The sequence below is a fragment of the Aquarana catesbeiana genome, linkage group LG01 (assembly GCF_042186555.1).
Source record: "Aquarana catesbeiana isolate 2022-GZ linkage group LG01, ASM4218655v1, whole genome shotgun sequence".
Lineage (NCBI taxonomy): Eukaryota > Metazoa > Chordata > Amphibia > Anura > Ranidae > Aquarana > Aquarana catesbeiana.
This window is the reverse complement of record NC_133324.1, coordinates 479780200-479800307: the sequence shown is the minus strand read 5'-3', so window position 1 is coordinate 479800307 and position 20108 is coordinate 479780200. Positions and strand designations below refer to the sequence as shown.

At 42.2% G+C, this 20108-nt stretch overlaps 1 protein-coding gene across 1 annotated transcript in view; it reads left to right on the top strand.

The window, feature by feature from the left end:
• The window catches only part of POLR1E (RNA polymerase I subunit E), a 58159-nt gene that overhangs the window by 597 nt on the left and 37454 nt on the right, over positions 1 to 20108 (top strand). The window contains exons 2-3 of the mRNA XM_073591597.1: positions 4021 to 4124; positions 9510 to 9583. Coding sequence (XP_073447698.1) covers positions 4021 to 4124; positions 9510 to 9583 — 178 coding nt within the window. The remainder of the gene's footprint in view (positions 1 to 4020; positions 4125 to 9509; positions 9584 to 20108) is intronic.

Genomic DNA, 20108 nt, shown 5'->3' with positions numbered 1-20108 from the left:
GCACTGATAGGCAGCACTGACTAGCATCGCTAATGGGCAATGATTGGTGGCAGTAGTGGGCACTGATTGCTGGCATTGGTGGGCATTAGTGGGCACTGATTGGTGACACTATATTGCTATATTGTAATCAGGGAACTGATGATCAGTGCCCTGATTACATTCCTAGATGTCCCCCTGCGTGGAGATGTCGCTTATCGGCTCTCCTCACACTCTGTCATTGTGAGGCGAGGAGAGCCGATTACTGGCATCTCCGTGTTTACATGTTACTAGGGGTGCAACGGATCAAAAATCTCACGGATCGGATCGATCCTCGGATCAGAGTCACGGATCGGATCATTTTCGGATCAGCAAAAAAAAAAAAAAAACACACAAATCTTGTTACACCCACCGGAGTTTTAGATTTAAAAGCTATTTTCAACACAAAACCGAGCTTATATGCATAAATACAGTATTTGTGCATATAAGCTCAGTTTTGTGTTGAAAATGGCTTTTAAATCTAAAACTCCAGTGGGTGTAACAAGATGTCCGCTTGCCCCCTTCTCACTCTATCATTATTGTACTGTGCAGGAGTGTGGGGTGTAGCAAGATGGCGGCGACGAAACGTCACTTCCTGTCGAGACAGCGGCCGCTTCCGGGTGTACTAAGATGGCCGCCGGCTCCGGAGCTATGCCGAAGCCGCGGCCTTTCCTATGGCTGAGGCCGAAAAGTGCTCTGCGGATCGCGGGTGTGCCGATCTGCGGAGGGTGATCCGTAACGATCCGTTGCACCCCTACATGTTACTGGCTGGCCGATCACATGGTTAAAGAGCCGCGGACGCGGCTCTTTACAGAAATTGGGGTCGCGCCGTGTGAGAGTGGCTATTCTGAGACGCCGTCATACAACGGCGTCCCAGAACGAGAGCCACACCACCCCGCCGTCATTTGATGGTGGGCGGGTGGCAACTAGTTAAAAAAAAAAAAAATTGTCTTTAATATCACTTTAAGAATACGTTACTTTACAGTTTATGTAGCTAGCTTGGTCAGGGATGGCTATTTCACTACTTGTTAAAGCGGTAGTAAACCGCTGGGGGAAAAAAAAAAAAATCAAACCTGCAAGACAGTGGCATAATGTGTTAATATGTGGGGTATGTTATGTATATGTATGCATCACATACTAGCACATTATGAAATACTTTAGAAAGAAGCCCCCCGCAGTGGTGCCCCGTCACCGCTGAGGGGCCTGACATGTTCCCCTGGTGTTTCTCCTGGGTTCGCAGGCTCCGGCGCAGTGAGTGGCCGGAGCTGCAATGATGTTTAGGAGATATTCATTTTACCTACAGGAAAGCCTTTTTATAGGCTTATCTGTAGGTAAAAATAACAAAGTGGGGTATACAACCACTTTAAGACTATGTACATCTATTATCCATAAACTGGGCACAGCGTAGAGCTGCCCAATTACTTCCACACACTTCTGTACTTTTGTTTCTCCACCCAGTCTGTGCTCCATTATCTTCAATGGAAGGCAGGTGAGATATCGGGGCCGAAAGACCCCCGATGTCTCATTAAAGAGAACCTGACACACCGTCACAACCAAATAGTATGACCTAGGGGACTTCTGGTCCTCCACCCCACATATGTACACATATGAGCTTAAAGCGGTAGTAAACTGCCAAAACCCCTGCAAGACAATAGCATAATGTACTAGTATGCATCGCATACTAGCACATTATGAAATACTAGTCTTAGAACAAAGCTCCTGCAGCTCGCCCGGTCACCGTCGATGGGGCTGACATATTCCCTCTGCGTTTCTTATGAGTTTGTGGACTCCGGCGCTGTGAGAGGTAGGAGCCGTGATGACATTTCAGGGAATGCCTTGTAAACTTGAGGTCTGTGGACCTCAACTCGCATCAAAGTTGGACCAAAGTAGTACAGGGACTACTTTGAAGTCAGTGTGACTTGAAATCGCACAGATATAAATGGTACTCAAATTGCAAGTCATGGGGTACGACTTGTCATGCGACTTTGCAGTCCCAAGTCACACAAGTGTGAAAGGGGCCTAAACTGTACAGGTTTAGGAGATATTCATTTTACCTATAGGTAAGAATGACGAAGAGGGCAATATAACCACTTTAAAGTGATTTATAAAGTCGTTTTTTTTTGTTTGTTTGTTTTTTTAAAGTTGCAGCCTGGGTGAAAAAAAATTAAGAGTCAGCAGCTACAAATACAAAGGACAATTGCCTGTCCAGGGAGCCCGCGACATCAGCACCCCAAGCTGACTTGTCCGTCGGCTCCGGGTGCAGGCGCCGGTGTTTTGTCAAAATAGCCAATTCATTGAGATCTTCAATCACGTCACTTCCGGTTACTGTAAACCAAAAGTAATTGGAGATTTAGACGAATTTCTGTTTTGACACAACACTGACAAGCGTGTACACTCCGGTATACGAAGAGTTGGCTGTTTTGTCAGAACAGCGGCTAAGTAGGAAAAAGTTGACGCCGCCTCAGAGGCAGCCATGTTTTTGGTTAGTATCGGGCGGACTAACAATGTCCACTCATAACATCGTGTACCGGAGTGTATACGCTCCAATTACCTGTCTAGGGGGCGCAGACGTGTGCTGCTGGCACTCCTCTTCTGCTGTGATTAGTCTCAGCAGAAGCTGATTAGTGGGTGCCAGCCAATGGATGTCCAGTGGAAGTGATGTGATTTAAGATCTCGAGTAATTGGCTATTTTGACAGAACACCAGCATCCTGACACAACCTGTTTCTTACTACACATGCGTGAGTCGCTCTGCGCTTTCTGAATGGTCCTGCTGTCTTTTGGGATCTGTGTGTCTCCCAGAAGGCAGCGGTGGGCTGGAAAATTCGTAGATCGCCAAGCCATCTTACACGGAAGTGGGAGGGGATACCTGGTTTTAACAGGTATCCGCCCCCCCCCCGAAAGGTGCCAAATCTGGCAGTGGAGGGGGGAAGGGATACGAACAAGCGGAGCTTCCACTTTTGGGTGGAACTCCCTTTTACAAATAAATTACGTTATACTAACCTGCTCTGTGCAGTGGTTTTGCACAGAGCAGCCCAGATCAGGTCCCTTGCTGGAGGTCTTGGCCCCTCCCTCCTGTTGAGTGCCCACACAGGAAACGGCTTGCTATGGCGGCAGCCGAACTGCAGCTTCCTGTGTCAATTCAGACATTATGCCGTGGCCCCGCCCCCTCTCTCTCTCTCCATTGGCTCACTGAATTTGGCAGCAGTGGGAGCTAGTGGCGCTGCACTGCCGTGTAAGCCAATGAGAAGGGAGAGCCTCGGGCAGCCGAGACACTCCCACAACATTGCTGGAGCGAGATGGGCTCAGGTAAGTATTAGAGGGGCTGTTGCACAAAGAAGGCTTTTTATCTTCATGCATAAAATGTATGAAGATAATAAACCTTCTGACTTTCCAGCCACTTTACACACGTATTGGGGTGTCTATGTACGAAAACGTCAATTGTGCTACACATGCAACATATTGCTACACACGCCGGAGTAAGAGTAATAATCCTATGACCATTACTCATGGCTAACTCTAAACTGTTGACCTCTAAGGGCTTTTAACGTATCACCTATGGAAAATGTAGGGTCATTTTAAGTATTGACACCATCTTTTAGATCTCCCCCAAAAAACTCATAATATATTGTGTCTGTCGAAATTCAGTGCTTGATAAACTTGCATTAATATTGCTTGGTATAAAAAAATTGGAACTGCCATCATGTTATTCTTCAGGATCTCTGGTTTTAGTAAATATATATTATTCTTTTTTTTTTGGGGGGGGGGGTTTAGTAGTCTTCAAGTCTAAAATAATTTTTTTTTCTTACATTTTAAAAATGCAGAAAAGGCAGCAAGGGCACACGTTCAGGGTAGCAGTATTAATGCACACTTGGGCTAAAGTAGTCCACATTGATTTTAAACTTATGGGAAACATACTTAAAAGTTATCCTCCTTCCTTTTTTTTTATTACTTATTTAAATCTCTGTGGTTTCTTATCTATCTGTCCTTTTTTTTTTTTTCCCCAGTTCAGTTTGCCAATGGAACTATTCAGACGCCCAAAGATGTACGTTTCACTTTATATAGGAATGAAGATGACAAAACCCCAGCAACAAAAAGGCAAAGAATTCTGGTATGATGGTGTGTGGACATTTAACAAATGTAGCATTTTTAAAGTTAATCTGTGCTGCGGCAATGCACTGCTGGGAGAGGGAGAAAGTTATGTGTGACAGTGTTGAGTGCCTAAGGCCTCATGCACATGAGACGCCGGTGCAAACTCTGCTGAACACGTTTTTAAAAGCTGAAACCGGCGTTTAGAAACGCCCATTATGCCATGTTTGCATGCCGCGTTTAGCCGTGTTTTACTGCGTTTGCGTCTAGAAGCGTCTGCAGAGCAGAGAATGACATTTTGCGGCCCACCTTTGGGGCCCCGTATCTCAGGGCCACTTGGTGCTAGGAGCCCCAAATTTGGTATGCTAACACAGTGGAACTTGCACTACAACATATCCAAACTAGCACTACAAACATATCCCCCGAGATGCGGGGCCCTAAAGTAGGGTCGCAAAATGTCAAAGACTTCTGCAGCAGAGAATGACATTTTCTGACCTGATTTTGGGGCCCCATATAGATATATATCTATCCCCATATAGTGCTAGTTCCATTGTGTTAGCACACCAAATTTGGGGTTCCTAGCACCAAGTGGCCCCGAGATATGGGGCCCCAAAATCGGTTCGTAAAATGTTCCTTTAAAAACACTTGTAAACCTAAACGCGGTACCGGCGTTTAGCCGCCTTTGGCGTCTGAAACGTGGAAAACTTTTGCATCTGAACCTATTTTTTTGCTTCTGGAAAAACGAGGTTAAACGCAACTGCCTAAAAACGCCAAAAACGAGACTGTACATGGACACATAGGATAACATTGAATGGATTCAGGGGCAGTTGAAAAAAGTGTCCAACTTTTAACAGCATCTTGTGTGCATGAGGAATTCTCTCTGCTCTTCTGAAGCCACAGCTGTCAAAAGAATACAGGCAGTCTGCCAAGAATCAAAACATTCTTTATCAGTTGAACTAAGTGTAAACATTGTAACAATTTGTCAATGGCCTAGACTTGATGTGTAAGTGGGAAAAAAAGTTTAACCACTTAAACACTAAACCTTTTTCTGACATTTGTTGGTTTCAAGTTAAAATAATTTTTTTTTGCTAGAAAATTACTTAGAACCTCCAAACATAATAAATAAAAAATAAATTATATATATAGTAGACACCCTAGAGAATAAAAATATTGCAACAACCACTATTTTATGTCACACTGTGTTTGTGCAGCGGTCTTTCAAATGCAATTTTTTTGGAAAAAATTACTTTAATGAATTTAAAGAAAAAAAAAAAACTAACCAGTAAAGTTAGCCCATTTTTTTTTTTTGTATAATGTGAAAGATTTTACGTTGCGAGAATCATGATCTTTTTATTTACACAACAAGCCTCCAATCAGTGCACTTGTATGTATAATTTAGATTTTTTTTAAAATTTGTATCTTAAATATTAAATACACAAAAACAGGTAATCAAAACTTTTGGACAAAAAAAAAAAATGGACTAACTTTACTGTCTTTACTTTAAATTCATTAAAGTGTATTTTTTCCAAGAAAATTGTGTGTGTGAAAGACCGCTGCGCAAATACCATGTGACATAAAATATTGCAACAACCGCCATTTTATTCTCTAGGGTCACTGCTAAAAAAAAAAAAAAAAATGTTTGGGGGTTCTAACTGATTTTCTAGCAGAAAATACTGGATTTTTACGTGTAAGCAACACATGTCAGAAAGGATTTAGTCTTTAAATGGTTGAACTGAGATCTTCTACACACCGGAGTTCATTCCTTTGATAAGTAGAGACATTGTATCTCTTTGCTTCTTTTATCAGCCATATTCTCAGACTTGGAAGGCTGCCCAGATAGGAGAGACTCAAGTCGCTCCGACGGGAGACTTCAGGCGACTTGCATTGACTTCTATTACAAAAGTAATTTGCAAGTCGCGCTGTGCGGGGTCGCCCCGCAAGTCGGATCGCCTCTGTGTGAACCAGCTAGTGCATAAATGAATCGCCCTAATTTGCAGCACAATTGGCCGATGCCGATTAATTAAAAAATGCCAAAAATCAGCCAATATACCAGTCGACCTCTAGTTATAACCTGCCTTGTTACCCTGCATAGCAAATCACAGGTCACTTTAACCACTTGCCGACCAGCCACCGCCATTTTACTGCGGCACATGGGCATGATCCCGCGAGCCGGCGTAGCTATACTCCGGCTCGCGGGATCGGGATAGCAGGTCGCATTGGCTACCAGCCAGGAGCGATCGCGGGCACGAGAGGCAGAACAGGGATGTGTGTGTGTGTGTGTAAACACATAAATCCACCCATTTGTATCACTGGTAGGGCCAATCTTATAAAGATGGTGTGGGTGCCTCGGCTAATCGCTAGAATCAAATTATGCACATTACAGTAAAGACCAGGGGGGGTTGGCAGTCCCTAACATGCGACTCTATTTCCTGGCCTCACAGCTGCAGCACCTGGGAGGATAGGGAGAAGTTGATATGACAGACCCTATCTCTAATATACTATTCCACGTCACATCGGACCTACCCGCCGTTTCACATCTTGAGGTAGATCTCCCCCAATACCCTAAATCGATGCCTACCACAAACTTACTGTCCAAACTATGGGGCCTCATTAAACACAGTTTGGGTATGAGGGGCTTCATTATGCACACCCCGCTGTGGCGTAAACCTCTCTACACGGAACTGCAGCTACTATAGGGGTTCCAGTCCTGGCAGGCTAAGGGCATTAGGTATATATCACAACTCTATTCACAGACCATCCTTAAATCCTTCACTGGTTTACAGGAGTAGTTCGGGCATAACTTTTTAAGATACCTCCAACTCCAGCATGCTGTGCAATCGGACACAACTGTCCAGGTTGGAACACATAGAACATCCGATAATAACTTACATACTTAACGCACAGAATAAAAAAGGTGTGATCTCACAAATATATAACACACTCTCATCTAGAGCGCAGCATGCAGCAAAACTTCCGTGTAGACATAGGTGGGAGCAGGACCTAGGAGAGATTGGGGGCAAGGACTTGGAGCTGTGCTTACAGTCTCTGCCAATCGTCTCGGTGTCTCCATCGAACAGGCTCTTCCAACTTTTCATTTGACACAGATCCTACCGTACCTCGATGCTGCTTCACAGAGGGAGCAGGAGGGATTCCCCTCTGTGCCCCAGATGTGGGGGGGCTAACGGGGATCTTATACACCGGATGTGGCGCTGTCCCAAACTATTCAGATATTGGAGTACGATAACCAATTCCATATCACATTTATATATTGTGAAACTGTTCCGCTACTCCCTGCCACATGCTTGCTGGGCGCGGTGGACGAGGAATTTTTCAAACCCCCCCCCCCAACTAATATAGCAGTCTCAAGATTGCTGTATATTGCACACAAGCAGATAGCTCGTCTATGGCTATCACCGCATAGACAACAATGAAACAGTGGATCGATTAGGTTAATAATACTGTAATTAAAGAAAAGCTGACATAACACAGAAATGCGGTTAATAAGTTCTACAAAATCTGGAAACCTTGGCTGGACACTCCGGGTTTGGCACCCTCTCAGCTAGTTCTTGACAGACTGCTCCAAATGTAAACCTCTAGATCCTTAAAAATATTGGCCAACTGTTTGTACCATAGCATGATAATACAAAGCCTTGAGCCAGTTCAGGGAATTAGGGATTTCCTTAATACCTCCTCTCTTCGTGGTCGGCCGGCAGCAGGGACCGCTGTAACCCAACAAGGTCCTGGTTGTGATGAGAATCTTCAGTTAGTTTCACCTTCCTGTTGGAGGGTAGTTAGTTCAACCACAGTTCCCCACAGTTTATGAATACCAGTGTGTCATGTACATTGTTACCAACTTACTAGTGAAATATATGGAACTAAAAGTAGTGACGGAACACACCTGATATAAGTATAATGTTAGAAATGTCATGTCTGAGCTCTATGCTTTGGGCCAACAACTGAATGTAATACTATCACTAATGTACACCCTGAAGTTACTACGATATATCTGTTTATATTGTACATCTGTTTTTTGTTTGGTTTTTTTTGTGACTCAACAAAAACCTTTCTGATCGCCGCCATTACTGGTTAAAAAAAATAATAATAATAAAAATGCTATAAATCAATGCCCTATTTTGTAGACGCTATAACTTTTACACAAAACAATTGGTATACGCTTATTGTGCGCTTTTTTTTTTTTTTTTTTATCAAAAATATGTAGAAGAATGCATATCGGCTTAAACTGAGAAAAAATTTTCTATTTTTTTTTTTTTTTTTTTTTTTAAAAGAGGATATTTATTATAGCAAAAAGTACAAAATATTGCGCTTTTTTTTTTTTTTTTTTAAAAATTGCCGCTCATTTTTTTTTGTTTATAGCGCAAAAAATAAAAACCGCAGAGGTGATCAAATACCACCAAAAGAAAGCTCTATTTGTGCGGAAAAAAGGACGTCAATTTTGTTTGGGTGCAGCGCCGCATGACAGCGCAATTGGCAGTTAAAGCGACGCAGTGCCGAATTGCAAAAAAATGGCCTGGTCATTCAGCAGCCAAATCTTCCGGGGCTGAAGTGGTTAAAGCATATTTATAGCTGCCTTTTTGCCCTTCCACAATAATTTCTTTGATTAATTTGTACTTGTACTAAAGTCTTTTGGCATAGTGGGAAAGACAAGTCATGTTGGGTTGTTACTGCTATCTGAGCTCCTCTTGCTTACTGCCCTGATACCTACTGTTATCAGAAAAAAAAATTAGGGAATATCTCCTGTTTGGATGTAAACGGCAAAAAAAGCCTTACGGTTCTAACCCTTCTCCAAATTACAAGAAATGTATATTTTCTTTTTCTTGCATGCCTCCTCATTAAAGGGATTCACCATATTTTTTGTCTCTCTGACCACTAGGACAGGAAGTGAGAGATTTTCTTCCCAACAAGGATACAGACAGCAAAAACCCTGACAGAGGTTCTAATCCTCCCCACTATATTCAAAGCTAAGGGAAAAACATTTTCATTTTCAGAGTTCCACTTTGATTACACTTTCTATCCCAGCATTCTATGGATAATTACGCAATGTATACTTCACTAATTAAGGGATGATTTGTTTAGTACTATAAAAAAATTCTCTGTTAAAGCCTATTGAATTAAAAGGCTTTGTTCAGGAAGAAGTCAATACTTTGATCTGCAGTACAACTTCCAAGCTGACATGTGTCCCTGACTTAATTGTACCTATGGAAGAGATCTTTCCGTTCACTCCCTTTTTCTGGCTATCTACAGGTAATAACACACTAATTAGTAGTATTAGTAACATGAGGGGGATATGCAAGTGAGTGATAGCCCATATTTTGTCACGTCTCTGAAGCTGTGTTTGATAAATATCAGAATTGACTGACGTGTGTTTATTTATTTTAATTTTTTTTAGGCGGCGGACACACCCAGACTAAGTTATGTTGGAAATAATTATTCATCTGAAACTAAGACCAGCCCCCTGTGCAAGTAAGCAAACTGTTGACATCTTTGCATCTCATTACTGGTTTCAACAAATAGTGCTATGTGTTCTTAGAAACAGCCCAAAATGAAATGTGATTCTCCAAACGAATCGCTCTATAACTGAAATAGATGGCACAAATTGCAAAAGTGTAGTTTCCATAGGTTTTTACAAAGAATATATTGTTGTAGAGCATGTATTAGTTGTTAAACTTTTTTTAATTCAACAAATAAAATACACATTTTACATTACACACAGTAAAAACGTTTATATTTCACCAGCCATTATGTTAATACTGGACACAGTGCTGACGATTGAGTCAGCAGATAAAACCACAGAGTGCAGTCAGTACTAAGAATTAAAGGATAAGTTCACCTTTTAACAAAAAATAATAAATGCATGTTTTTTTGCAGGTAAAAAAAATGTGCATTTACTTTTTTTTTTGTGCTGGGAGCCTGTGAAGCATTGCACCAGCAATTAGCAGAACACTGTTACCATGCAGGACACCTGCAGACCTGTCAGTGTGTCTGTTCGTACTTCGTGTGTCTGTTTGCTTGGACCTCCTACGGGCAAGCAGATACTCACCGAAAGGAAGTATGAATGAACTACCAGCAGTGCCATGGTAGTTCATTGAGAACTACAAGCCAACATCTGCAGAGGACTGTGAATGAGTGACGCAGCTGGAAAGGCGGAGCCCCGCATGGGCACGTTGTTTTCAAAGATTGATAGCGGGCGCATGGAGAAGATGCCTGCCGCTGTCACTGGGGAGGAGGGGGATTGACTGCAACTACTGGAACATTTTTTAGTGTACAAAAGCAGGAACATTTTCTGGAGACAATCTTCTAAGCTTTGATTTGCTTTACAAGATCAGATACAGCTAGCAGCTATTGCCTATGACCCTGACGGGATGACCAATGAGCATGTCCAAGAAATACAGAACATAATTTTTTTTTTTTTTTTTTCCATACAACAGATTTGTAGCCAGACTGTCTTTTTTTTTTTTTTTTTCCTCATGCATTTTTAGTACCTTTCCTTGTGCTGCCTGGTTTTATTTCATGCTGAGCAAATGGACATTGAAATACATATATGTGAGCTTACCTGCAAAATTTGTAATTCTTTCCAGTTTCCACCCAGTCCTGAGACACAACCTCGCCAGGAAGCCAGCCTGATGATGTGATTGTCCCTAACTGCAGTTAAGCAACATCGCTAGGTCACACATCAGTCCCCAGTCTGTGATTGGGCTTGAAAGAGCAGTAAGAGATGGATGAGGTAAACTCTCTGCTAAGGATGAGCTCAGGCATGTTCGCAATGCGCACGTGAAGAGCCTGGAAGTCGGCACTGCACAGCGCTAATCACAAGCAGTGAGACATTGCCCTGATGTGCGGCTGCAGAGATCGGGAAATGTCTTACTGCTTGTGATTAGCGCTGTGCAGTGCCAACTTCCTGGCGGGCTCTGCACGTGCAGCTTGCGAACATGCCTGAGCTCATCCTTACTCTCTGCTACCCTTTCAAATCAATTGACATATTGCTGCTTGCTAGTGGTAAATGATGGTGGGGGTGGGGTGGGGGGTGAAGGAAGATTGAATTTCTGCAAGTTTGCTTGGTTTGGGTATCTGGACTAGAAATAACTGAAGGTGTTGACTAGACCTCAAAAAAGGGATTCATGATGTGCCAAATGTGTTAGTGATTGTAAATGATCACCTTGTGAAACAGCCCACTCAGTTTGAAATAGAAATGAAAGGCCAAACCATTTGTGTATAGATGTTAAAAAAATCTATATAAATACTTCTTTTTTTTTTTTTTTTTTTTTAAGTGATCACTTTCCCTTTGTTCTCAGCTGCATGCGAGCTGGCGGGAAGGAGAAGGTCACTGAGCTTCCCAGTGAAAGGCTGTGTAGGGGGGCGTGTCAGGACAAGCCTGATCATTGAGGGGAAAGCAGGCTGAGTTCCCAGCACAGCTGGAGAACTGACCATTGTGTTCTCTCATGCTTGGTGTGGTAATTTTTTAATAGGTAAGCCGAGGGACTGGCAGGAACACCAGGGATATTGTACAAAGGAAGTAATACAGAGAGAACAGGATACTTTCTCATACAAGTACATGGCACAGCAGGCACATATCAGGAATATGAAATGTTGGGGTTACAAACACTTTAACTTGTAGCCACCTATGGCTTTAGTAAAAACAATTGACATTTATCTAAACCCAAGCACTTTGACCACATAGGTTATTGCATGTTCCTGTATTGTCAAAACATTGAAACCTTTTTCTGTTCTTCCTGCTTTCCAATAAAACATGCCTGGAGACCTGACCAAATCCATAGACCTTTTCTTTTATAGTGACATTTCTTTCTCAATTTAGCTACAGCACATATGCCTGCTGACTAAATCTGGCCCGCCAGGCCGTTTCGTGTAGCCCTCGCACCCAGGGATTTTTTTCAACCAGAACATGGCAGCACTCCATTGCATTCCGCTCTCCGCTGTCATTTGTAAACATGGAAGCCTTCTGTTTTTACAATGACAGCTTTTCTCTCAGTGGCTCTCACAGATCCCTGCCTGCCCTGCACTCAGTGGGGACAAGGGAGATGCAGGTGCAGTGTGGGATGGTGCAGCACATGGTAAGGAGCACTGCGATCCCCATCTGTTCCCGGATGCTGAATACGATGATTTTTCTGCAAGGGAGGTACTTGGCCAGGTAGGTAAGATGCAAGGAAGCTTTTGGAGGGGGGAGGAGATGAGCGATGTGGAGGTAGGTTTGTGCAGAGATGAGGCATAGTGGTGCAGAGGTCAGAGCTGAGGATGGGGTGGAAGAGCCTGTGATAGAGAGCTGGACCCTGCAGGCTGTGCATAGCACACCCCTAAACCATGCACTCTATATGTAGCGCAGTTTTTAACCCTGCACTCTGAAAATAGTGCACGCCATAAACATGCGCTCAGTAGGTAGCGCACCCCTGAACTCTTCACTCTGTGCATTGGGCACCCCTGAAGTTGCACTCTGTACATAGCACACCCCTTAACTCTGTACAAATTATTGTAGATGCCCCAAGGTGATCTAATTTTTGTCCACAGTTTTTGATAATGCTGGTATTAAGGGGGTTAAAATGTGGGGCTTGATAATGGCACACTAGATACATTAAAGGGTGTCTCCACCCTTTTATGTGGACGAAGAAAAAAAAAATTAAATCCTTCCTAACAGCTTCCCAATTGCTGCAGTTCCCTGTGCACTTGTGTCCCCTGCTTTTGTGTAACCATCTGCCGCCAATGGTTGCCAGCATGCAATTCTATATACTTGAAACATCCATACACAGCCCTGGAAGGTGTGTAGAAGCACCATTTGTGCAATGGCTCCTGACCATTGGATACCACGATCATGTGACAGCGCTGACCAATGAGAGTTTCTCCTTTCATCTCAGAAGTAAGTAGAGCCTGTCTTTAGTCATGCTGTCACATGACCGTGCTGACCAGTGGCAGGGAGTCATTGCACAGATTTTGCTTCCAGGGCTGTGTATGGATGTTTCAAGTGTACGGTATAGCACAACCATGGGCGGCGGATGATGGTACGCAAAAGCAGATAAGTGCACAAGGTATAGCAGCAGCGGGGAGGCTGTTAAGAAGAATTTTTTTTTTCCAGGTACAAAGGTGGAGATACCCTTTTAAATGTATAGGCCATACACAGATGGAGGAGGAAGTGAAGGGGTAATGTCTCGCATATAGTGCGGGGGATAGAGATGAAGGGGTGCAAGACAAGTGAGGAAAAAAATGGTGGTCATACAGATCACTGCAGAGACAGGAGATAAGTGGGGTAAAACAGTTGAGTCCCACAACCTTGTTTATCTGCTGCTCTCCTGATTTGGAACTGGTGAATGAATGAGGAATTTATTAGTTCCCCTTTTCTTTTCCTCTTTTCTCCATTGTGGAAGAGGAAGTGATTGTTGTGGTCATAACAGAGATCACATGGTACATAGTCGCTTCAACCAACTCCTGTACACTGTGTCTGTGAACTGAGTCACACGGTGTTGTGGTTTACAGCCATCAACAGATGCACTTGTCGCCCAAGGGGGATTTTATAAATGGCTCTACAAATATAATCCTCTCCCACTTCAGTGTTCAAAAATGTGCTGTGGTACATACAGTTTATATAAACAGTCTACACACCACTGTTAAAATGTCAGGTTTCTGTGATGTAAAAAAAAGAGACCAAGATAAATCATTTCAGATTTTCCCACCTGTATTGTGACCTATGAACTAAAATCTTTTGGGGGCAGAGTACAAATATAAAATAATGTGGTTGCATAAGTGTGCATACCCTCTTATAACTGGGGATGTAGCTGTGTTCAGTATTAAGCAATCACATTCAAACTCATGTTAAATAGGAATCAGTACACACCTGCCATCATTTAAAGTGCCTCTGATTAACCCCAAAAAAAGGTTCAGCTGTTCTAGTAGGTCTTTCCTGACATTTTCTTAGTTGCATCCTACAGAAAAAGCCATGGTCTGCAGAAAGCTTCCAAAGCATCAGAGGGATCTCATTGTTAAAAGGTAGCAGTCAGGAGAATGGTACAAAATTAATTTCCAAGGCATTAGATATACCATGGAACACGGTGAAGACAGTCATCAAGTGGAAAAAATATGCACAACAGTGACATTACCAAGAACTGGACATCCCTCCAAAATTGATGAAAACTGGTCAGGGAGGCTGGAAGGAATTTCTGGCAAGTACTGGCTGTGTGGTACATGTGACAACAATCTCCTGTATTCTTCATATGACTGGGCTATTGGGTAGAGTGGCAAGACAGAAGCCTTTTCTTACAAAGAAAAACCATCCATCCCGGCTAAATTTTGCAAAAACACATCTGAAGTCTCCCAAAAGCATATGGGAAAACGTGTTATGGTCTGATGAAACCAAGGTTGAGCCTTTTGGACATAATTCCTAAAGCTATGTTTGGCGCAAAAACACTGCACATCACCAAAAGAAAACCATACCCACAGTGAAGCATGGTGGTGGCAGCATCATGCTTTTGGGGCTGTGTTTTTTCTTCAGCTGGAACAGGGGCCTTAGTCAAAGTAGAGGGAATTATGAACCATTTCAAATATCAGTCAATATTGGCACAAAACCTTCAGGCTTCTGCTAGAAAGCTGAACATGACAACGACCCAAAGAATACATCCAAACCAACAAAGGAATGGCTTCACCAGAAGAAGATTACAGTTTTGGAATGGCCCAGCCAGAGCCCAGACCAGAATCCGATTGAAAATCTGTGGGGTGATCTGAAGAGGGCTGTGCACAGGAGATGCCCATACAATCTGACAGACTTGGAGTGTTTTTGCAAAAAAAGAGTGGGCAAATATTGCCAAGTCAAGATGTGCCATGCTAATAGACTTGTACCCAAAAAGACTGAGTGCTGTAATAAAATCAAAAGGGTCTTCAACAAAGTATTAGTTTAAGGGTGTGCACACTTATGCAACCATTATTTTTTTATTTTTACTTCCCTCCACCTAAAAGATTTCAGTTTGTTGTTCAATTGAGTTGTACAGTTTATAGGTCACATTTAAAGGTGGAAAAAGTTCTGAAATTTCATTTTTTTTACATCACAGAAACCTGACATTTTAACAGGGGTGTGTAGACTTTTTATATCCACTGTAATGCCCCATACACACGATAGGATTTTCGGACAGAAAATGTTCGATGGGAGCTTGTCGGAAATTCCGACCGTGTGTAGGCTCCATCGGACATTTTCCATCGGAATTTCTGACACACAAAATTTGAGATCTGGAATTAAAATTTTCTGACATCAAAATCTGTTCTCATAAATTCCGATCGTGTGTACACAATTCCGATGCACAAAGTTCCACGCATGCTCGGAATCAAGCAGAAGAGCCGCACTGGCTATTGAACTTCATTTTTCTCGGCTCATCGTACGTGTTGTACGTCACCGCGTTCTTGACGTTCGGAATTTCCGACAAGATTTGTGTGACCGTGCGTATGCAAGACAAGTTTGAGCCAACATCCGTCGGGGAAAAAAACATGGATTTTGTTGTTGGAAAATCCTATCGTGTGTACAGGGCATAAGTGGTTAAATTCCAACTGACCATCATAGACACTCATGCACACAACTTCTTTAGGCCTCATGAACACTGCAGCTGATATTCTGACGTTTTTGTGAGTTTGGGCTTTTTTTTTTTTTTTTTTTTTAGCAGCCCTTAAACTCTCCTCTGTTATCCTGTGTGTCCATGCACACATGGACGTTTTTAGCAGTTTATCAGCAGAGGAGTTTATAGGCTGTTTTCTGAATCGAGTTCAAGAGCAGTTCTTCTGACCACAAACACTGATAAACGTGCATAACCTATAGGCACTTTTAGCACTTAAAATAAATAAAGAATTGCGCTAGGTGCATAAATAGTGAAACATATAAAACCAATAATAAACAAAATGACTGTAATATGAGTCCTGCTGCTAGGCACTATAACCCTGATATAAGGCAAAATTAGTATGGATAATAAACAGTGCAGTGCTGGACATAAATCTGAGTGAATAATCAACAAATAATGATAATACTAATAGCGAGAAGAAAAAGGTAGCAATATAATAATAAATACTATAAGCGATTTATAATAATAATAGACCGCAAATGTGCAAACGTTCATCAATGGAAAAAGCGTGCTCCAAAATCCAAAAAAATAGAAAAAATTGAATAAAAATAAAAAAAATGTCCAAAAATAATATATAAAGTGCAGAATCACAATCCAGTGATCCAAACAATCGTGCTGCCCACCACCAAAGAAAATGGAGGCTTACCAGAAAGCCTTGGACACCCTTATTCAGGGGGTCAAAACAGGCTTAGTAGATCACCGTTGATATCCCTCTTGGAACCGCGGTCGATGTCCCTCTGATTATCTTCAATACTGGCTTCCCAGCAGCAGCAGGAGACAGTCAGGAGAAAAAGGTGGTTCCAGGATGGCTCAAGTGGCCAGTATTCCAGCAAGGATAAACCATAAAAAAGAAAAAGGGGGACTCCAATAGTGCAGAGAATCAAGATCGTTTATTGAAGATGACAAGTACTCTGCACAGGATCACATATACAGTGCCCATATACACTAACAGTAAAACTGCAGCAAGACAGCAAGAAAAAGATTTCACCGCCGTTTATATCAAAAGCGCGCATGCGCGATGCGAGTTCACGTTGTGACCCTACGGCCGCTTCGTCACAACTGACGTCATCAGGGGTACGCAATCGCGCATGCGCATTAAATAGCCAGATGGCGCTTGAGAAAACCCCGTCATTGGCTAGCTAGATCCAAGCTGAACATTGTAATTGGTTAGCTGGAGAATCCCATTCTAGAGATACAATAGGAGACGCCTGTTATAACCATAAACAGCTGGGACGACTACCAGGTATATGTAAAATAAAAACAAGCTATCCCAATTAGTGCCATCTAGTGGACATTTATAAAATCTCTAAAAATATACAAACTCAAAAGGAATTTGCTACAGTGTGTTCATTCGAACACTAAAGCCCTGACGGGCATATATAAATACCCTCGATTAAGACTATTTATTAAACAGTAAAACGTTATCAAAAATAGCACAAATTAAAATTAAAAGCATAATAAGAAATTAAAAAACATAGTTGACCCCAAGATGTATATTAATGAATATGACTCACATCTTGACAGAAGTAGATGTTGTAGTGAAAAGCCCTACTATGCAATAGCAGAGGAATTCCTTAGCAAAATCATCATAAAGGCATCTCTACTAGTATGATTGTAGTAAAACATATAACCTTAGATGGGGATCCCAAACAAACATACTTTTAGGCACCAAAAGATAAGGAAACAATAAAGATCAGACCACCAGTCACAAAGAGCAATCTCTTGATCGTAAGTGATCATCCTTCTTAAAATGGGACATAAACTGTTATTAATAAAACAGTTGATGTCCCATTCTATATTCAAGCCATTGGGGGGCGTGAGAACCTAATCTTTAGATCCAATTAGTCTCGGATCTAGAAATGGTCCTCTTGCCATTGCTGCCACGCCAATGGGGGACATATTTTTCTATACCAATAAAGGTGGTGCCAGTCGGGTCTCGGTTATGTACAAGATCATAGTGTTTAGAAACACTATGCTTGTCAAAACCTTGCCTGATTTTAGTAATGTGCTCACCCAACCTCACATGCAGCATCCTGATGGTACGTCCCACATATTCCAGCCCACACGGGCACCTTAGAAGGTATACAACACACTTTGTGGTACATGTGATAAGTGATTTTATGGGGTATGTTAGGCCTGTGTTGACTGAAGTAAATTCAGTCAATCTCCTATCTCTTAATGCGTTAACCCTACATACCTTGCACCTTCTACAAGGAGAAAAGCCCTTAAGGTCACCAAAAAAACTCAAACGTGCAGGTGGGTCCGGAACATTAGGTGCCAGTGTGTGCCTAAAGCTAGTGGCTCCCCTAAACAAAACCCGAGGTTTGTCCACCAATAAGGGCCCCAGAATCCGGTCGTTTTTTAATAACTGGCCAATGTTTTTTATGATCCTTTTGATAGCCCAATGTTGACTTGAGTAGGTAGTGATGAAAGCAAGACCGAAATCCTCTCTGTCTTCTGTCTGGGGAGGTTTATCCACCAATAAGTCCTTACAAGTCCCTATTACCTACCTCTATGATTAGAGAATCAAGAGCTGTCGAATCATAGCCCTTATTCAAAAATCTAGACCTTAAAGTAGAGGCTTCCTTATAAAATTGGTCTACATTCGAGCAATTCCGCCTTAATCGCAGAAATTGCCCCTTAGGGACCGCTGTTAACCAAGAACGATGATGGCAAGAATCAAGTGGAATAAAACTATTCCTGTCCGTTGGTTTAAAGAAGGTGGAGGTGGTAATCCTTCCATTATCAATTCTTATAACCAGATCTAGAAAGTGGTTCTGAGTCGGACTGGCCTCATAGGTGAGCACTATACCTCAATATTATTATTAAGAGTAGATAAATAAGAGGCGACAGATTCAGAATCGCCGTCCCATATAAATAGGACATTATCTATAAATCTTTTTCCACATGACAAGCTGAACAGGTTTGTCATGCAGAACTTCATCTTCCTCCCATTTGGCCATGAAGAGGTTGGCCATACTGGGAGCAAATTTGGCTCCCATGGCCACCCCCTTCACTTGCAAATAGTGCGTGCCATTATGCCAAAAATGGTTATGCTCCATCGAGAAGTCCAATAGCTCCATCACAAAATGACATTGTGTGATGGGGATATTGGAGTCTCGATAGAGGAAATGTCGCACCGCCTCATGTCCCAACTGATGGGATATCGACATATAGAGTGATGCGACATCAGCTGTCACCAACATATATGTGGCCTTCCATTCAACCTCACTCAATAAATTGAGGACGTGTTTCGTGTTCTTAAGGAAAGAGGGTGTGCCCATCACCAGTGGCTGTAGAAAGAAGTCAATATATTTACCCACACGTGATGTAATGGAGTCTATGCCACTGATGATGGGCCTACCCGGAGGGTTAGATGGAGTATTGTGAACTTTCGGTAAGATGTACATAACAGGTAGACGAGGGGCTAGGGGAACCAAATGTTCTTCCTTTTTTTTTTTTTTTTTTTTTTTTTTTTTTATTTAGAATCCCCATATCGTATCCCTTTTCCATCAGAGCACTCAACTCGCGTTTGTAAGCGGCCGTTGGGTCTGATGGCAAAGGACAATAAGTATTAACATCAGAAAAAATTCTCTCCATTTCATTAGCATAGGCATTTTTGTCCAAGATAACAATAGCCCCGCCTTTATCTGCGGGGCGTATAATTATGTCCTTCCTATTGCATAAGGACTCTATGCCTACTCTGATGTTCTGCTGGGCTTGCACTGATCTTACTTTTAACTTAGTTACATCATTTAGCACCAAATCACGAAAAATACTGACATTGGGTGCCAAACTACCAGGCGGGTTGAACAGCGAAGCATTGGACAACCCAGAGGGGACCACCACAGATGCTTCTCTAGTTAATTGTCTTGATTAATTACTCATAATGTACCTTTTTAATATTAAGTTTGCGTGTATACTTTTGCATGTCAACAAATGTCTGAAATTTGTCAAGATTGCGGGGTGGGACAAATTTCAAACCCTTATTGAGAGTGGCGAGCTCCTCTTTTGAGAGTTCTTTGGTACTCAAGTTTATAATGCCAACTTTTAGCACTTCAGTGTTATTTTATTCTGGCCACTGAAATAAAAATTCTGGCCAATGAAAGAAACTCCAATTTCTGCTAAACTCTTTTGAAAAAATGCAGCTTAGGTGAGTTTATAACATTGATTTTCTCCTGTCAGGATAAACAGTGTTTACAAGAAACCAGTATGCCTGAGGCCTTAGGGCCAGGGTCTACTTTAGAAAGAATTGGATGCAGAGCCTGCCCATGGAACTCAGGAAATCCTCCTCAGCAGTTGGTATGTTCCTTAGACTAGAGTCTGCGATTGTGTGATTACTACAAGTAACATGCAACAGCATCTTGCTTCATCTGGATGGAAAATAA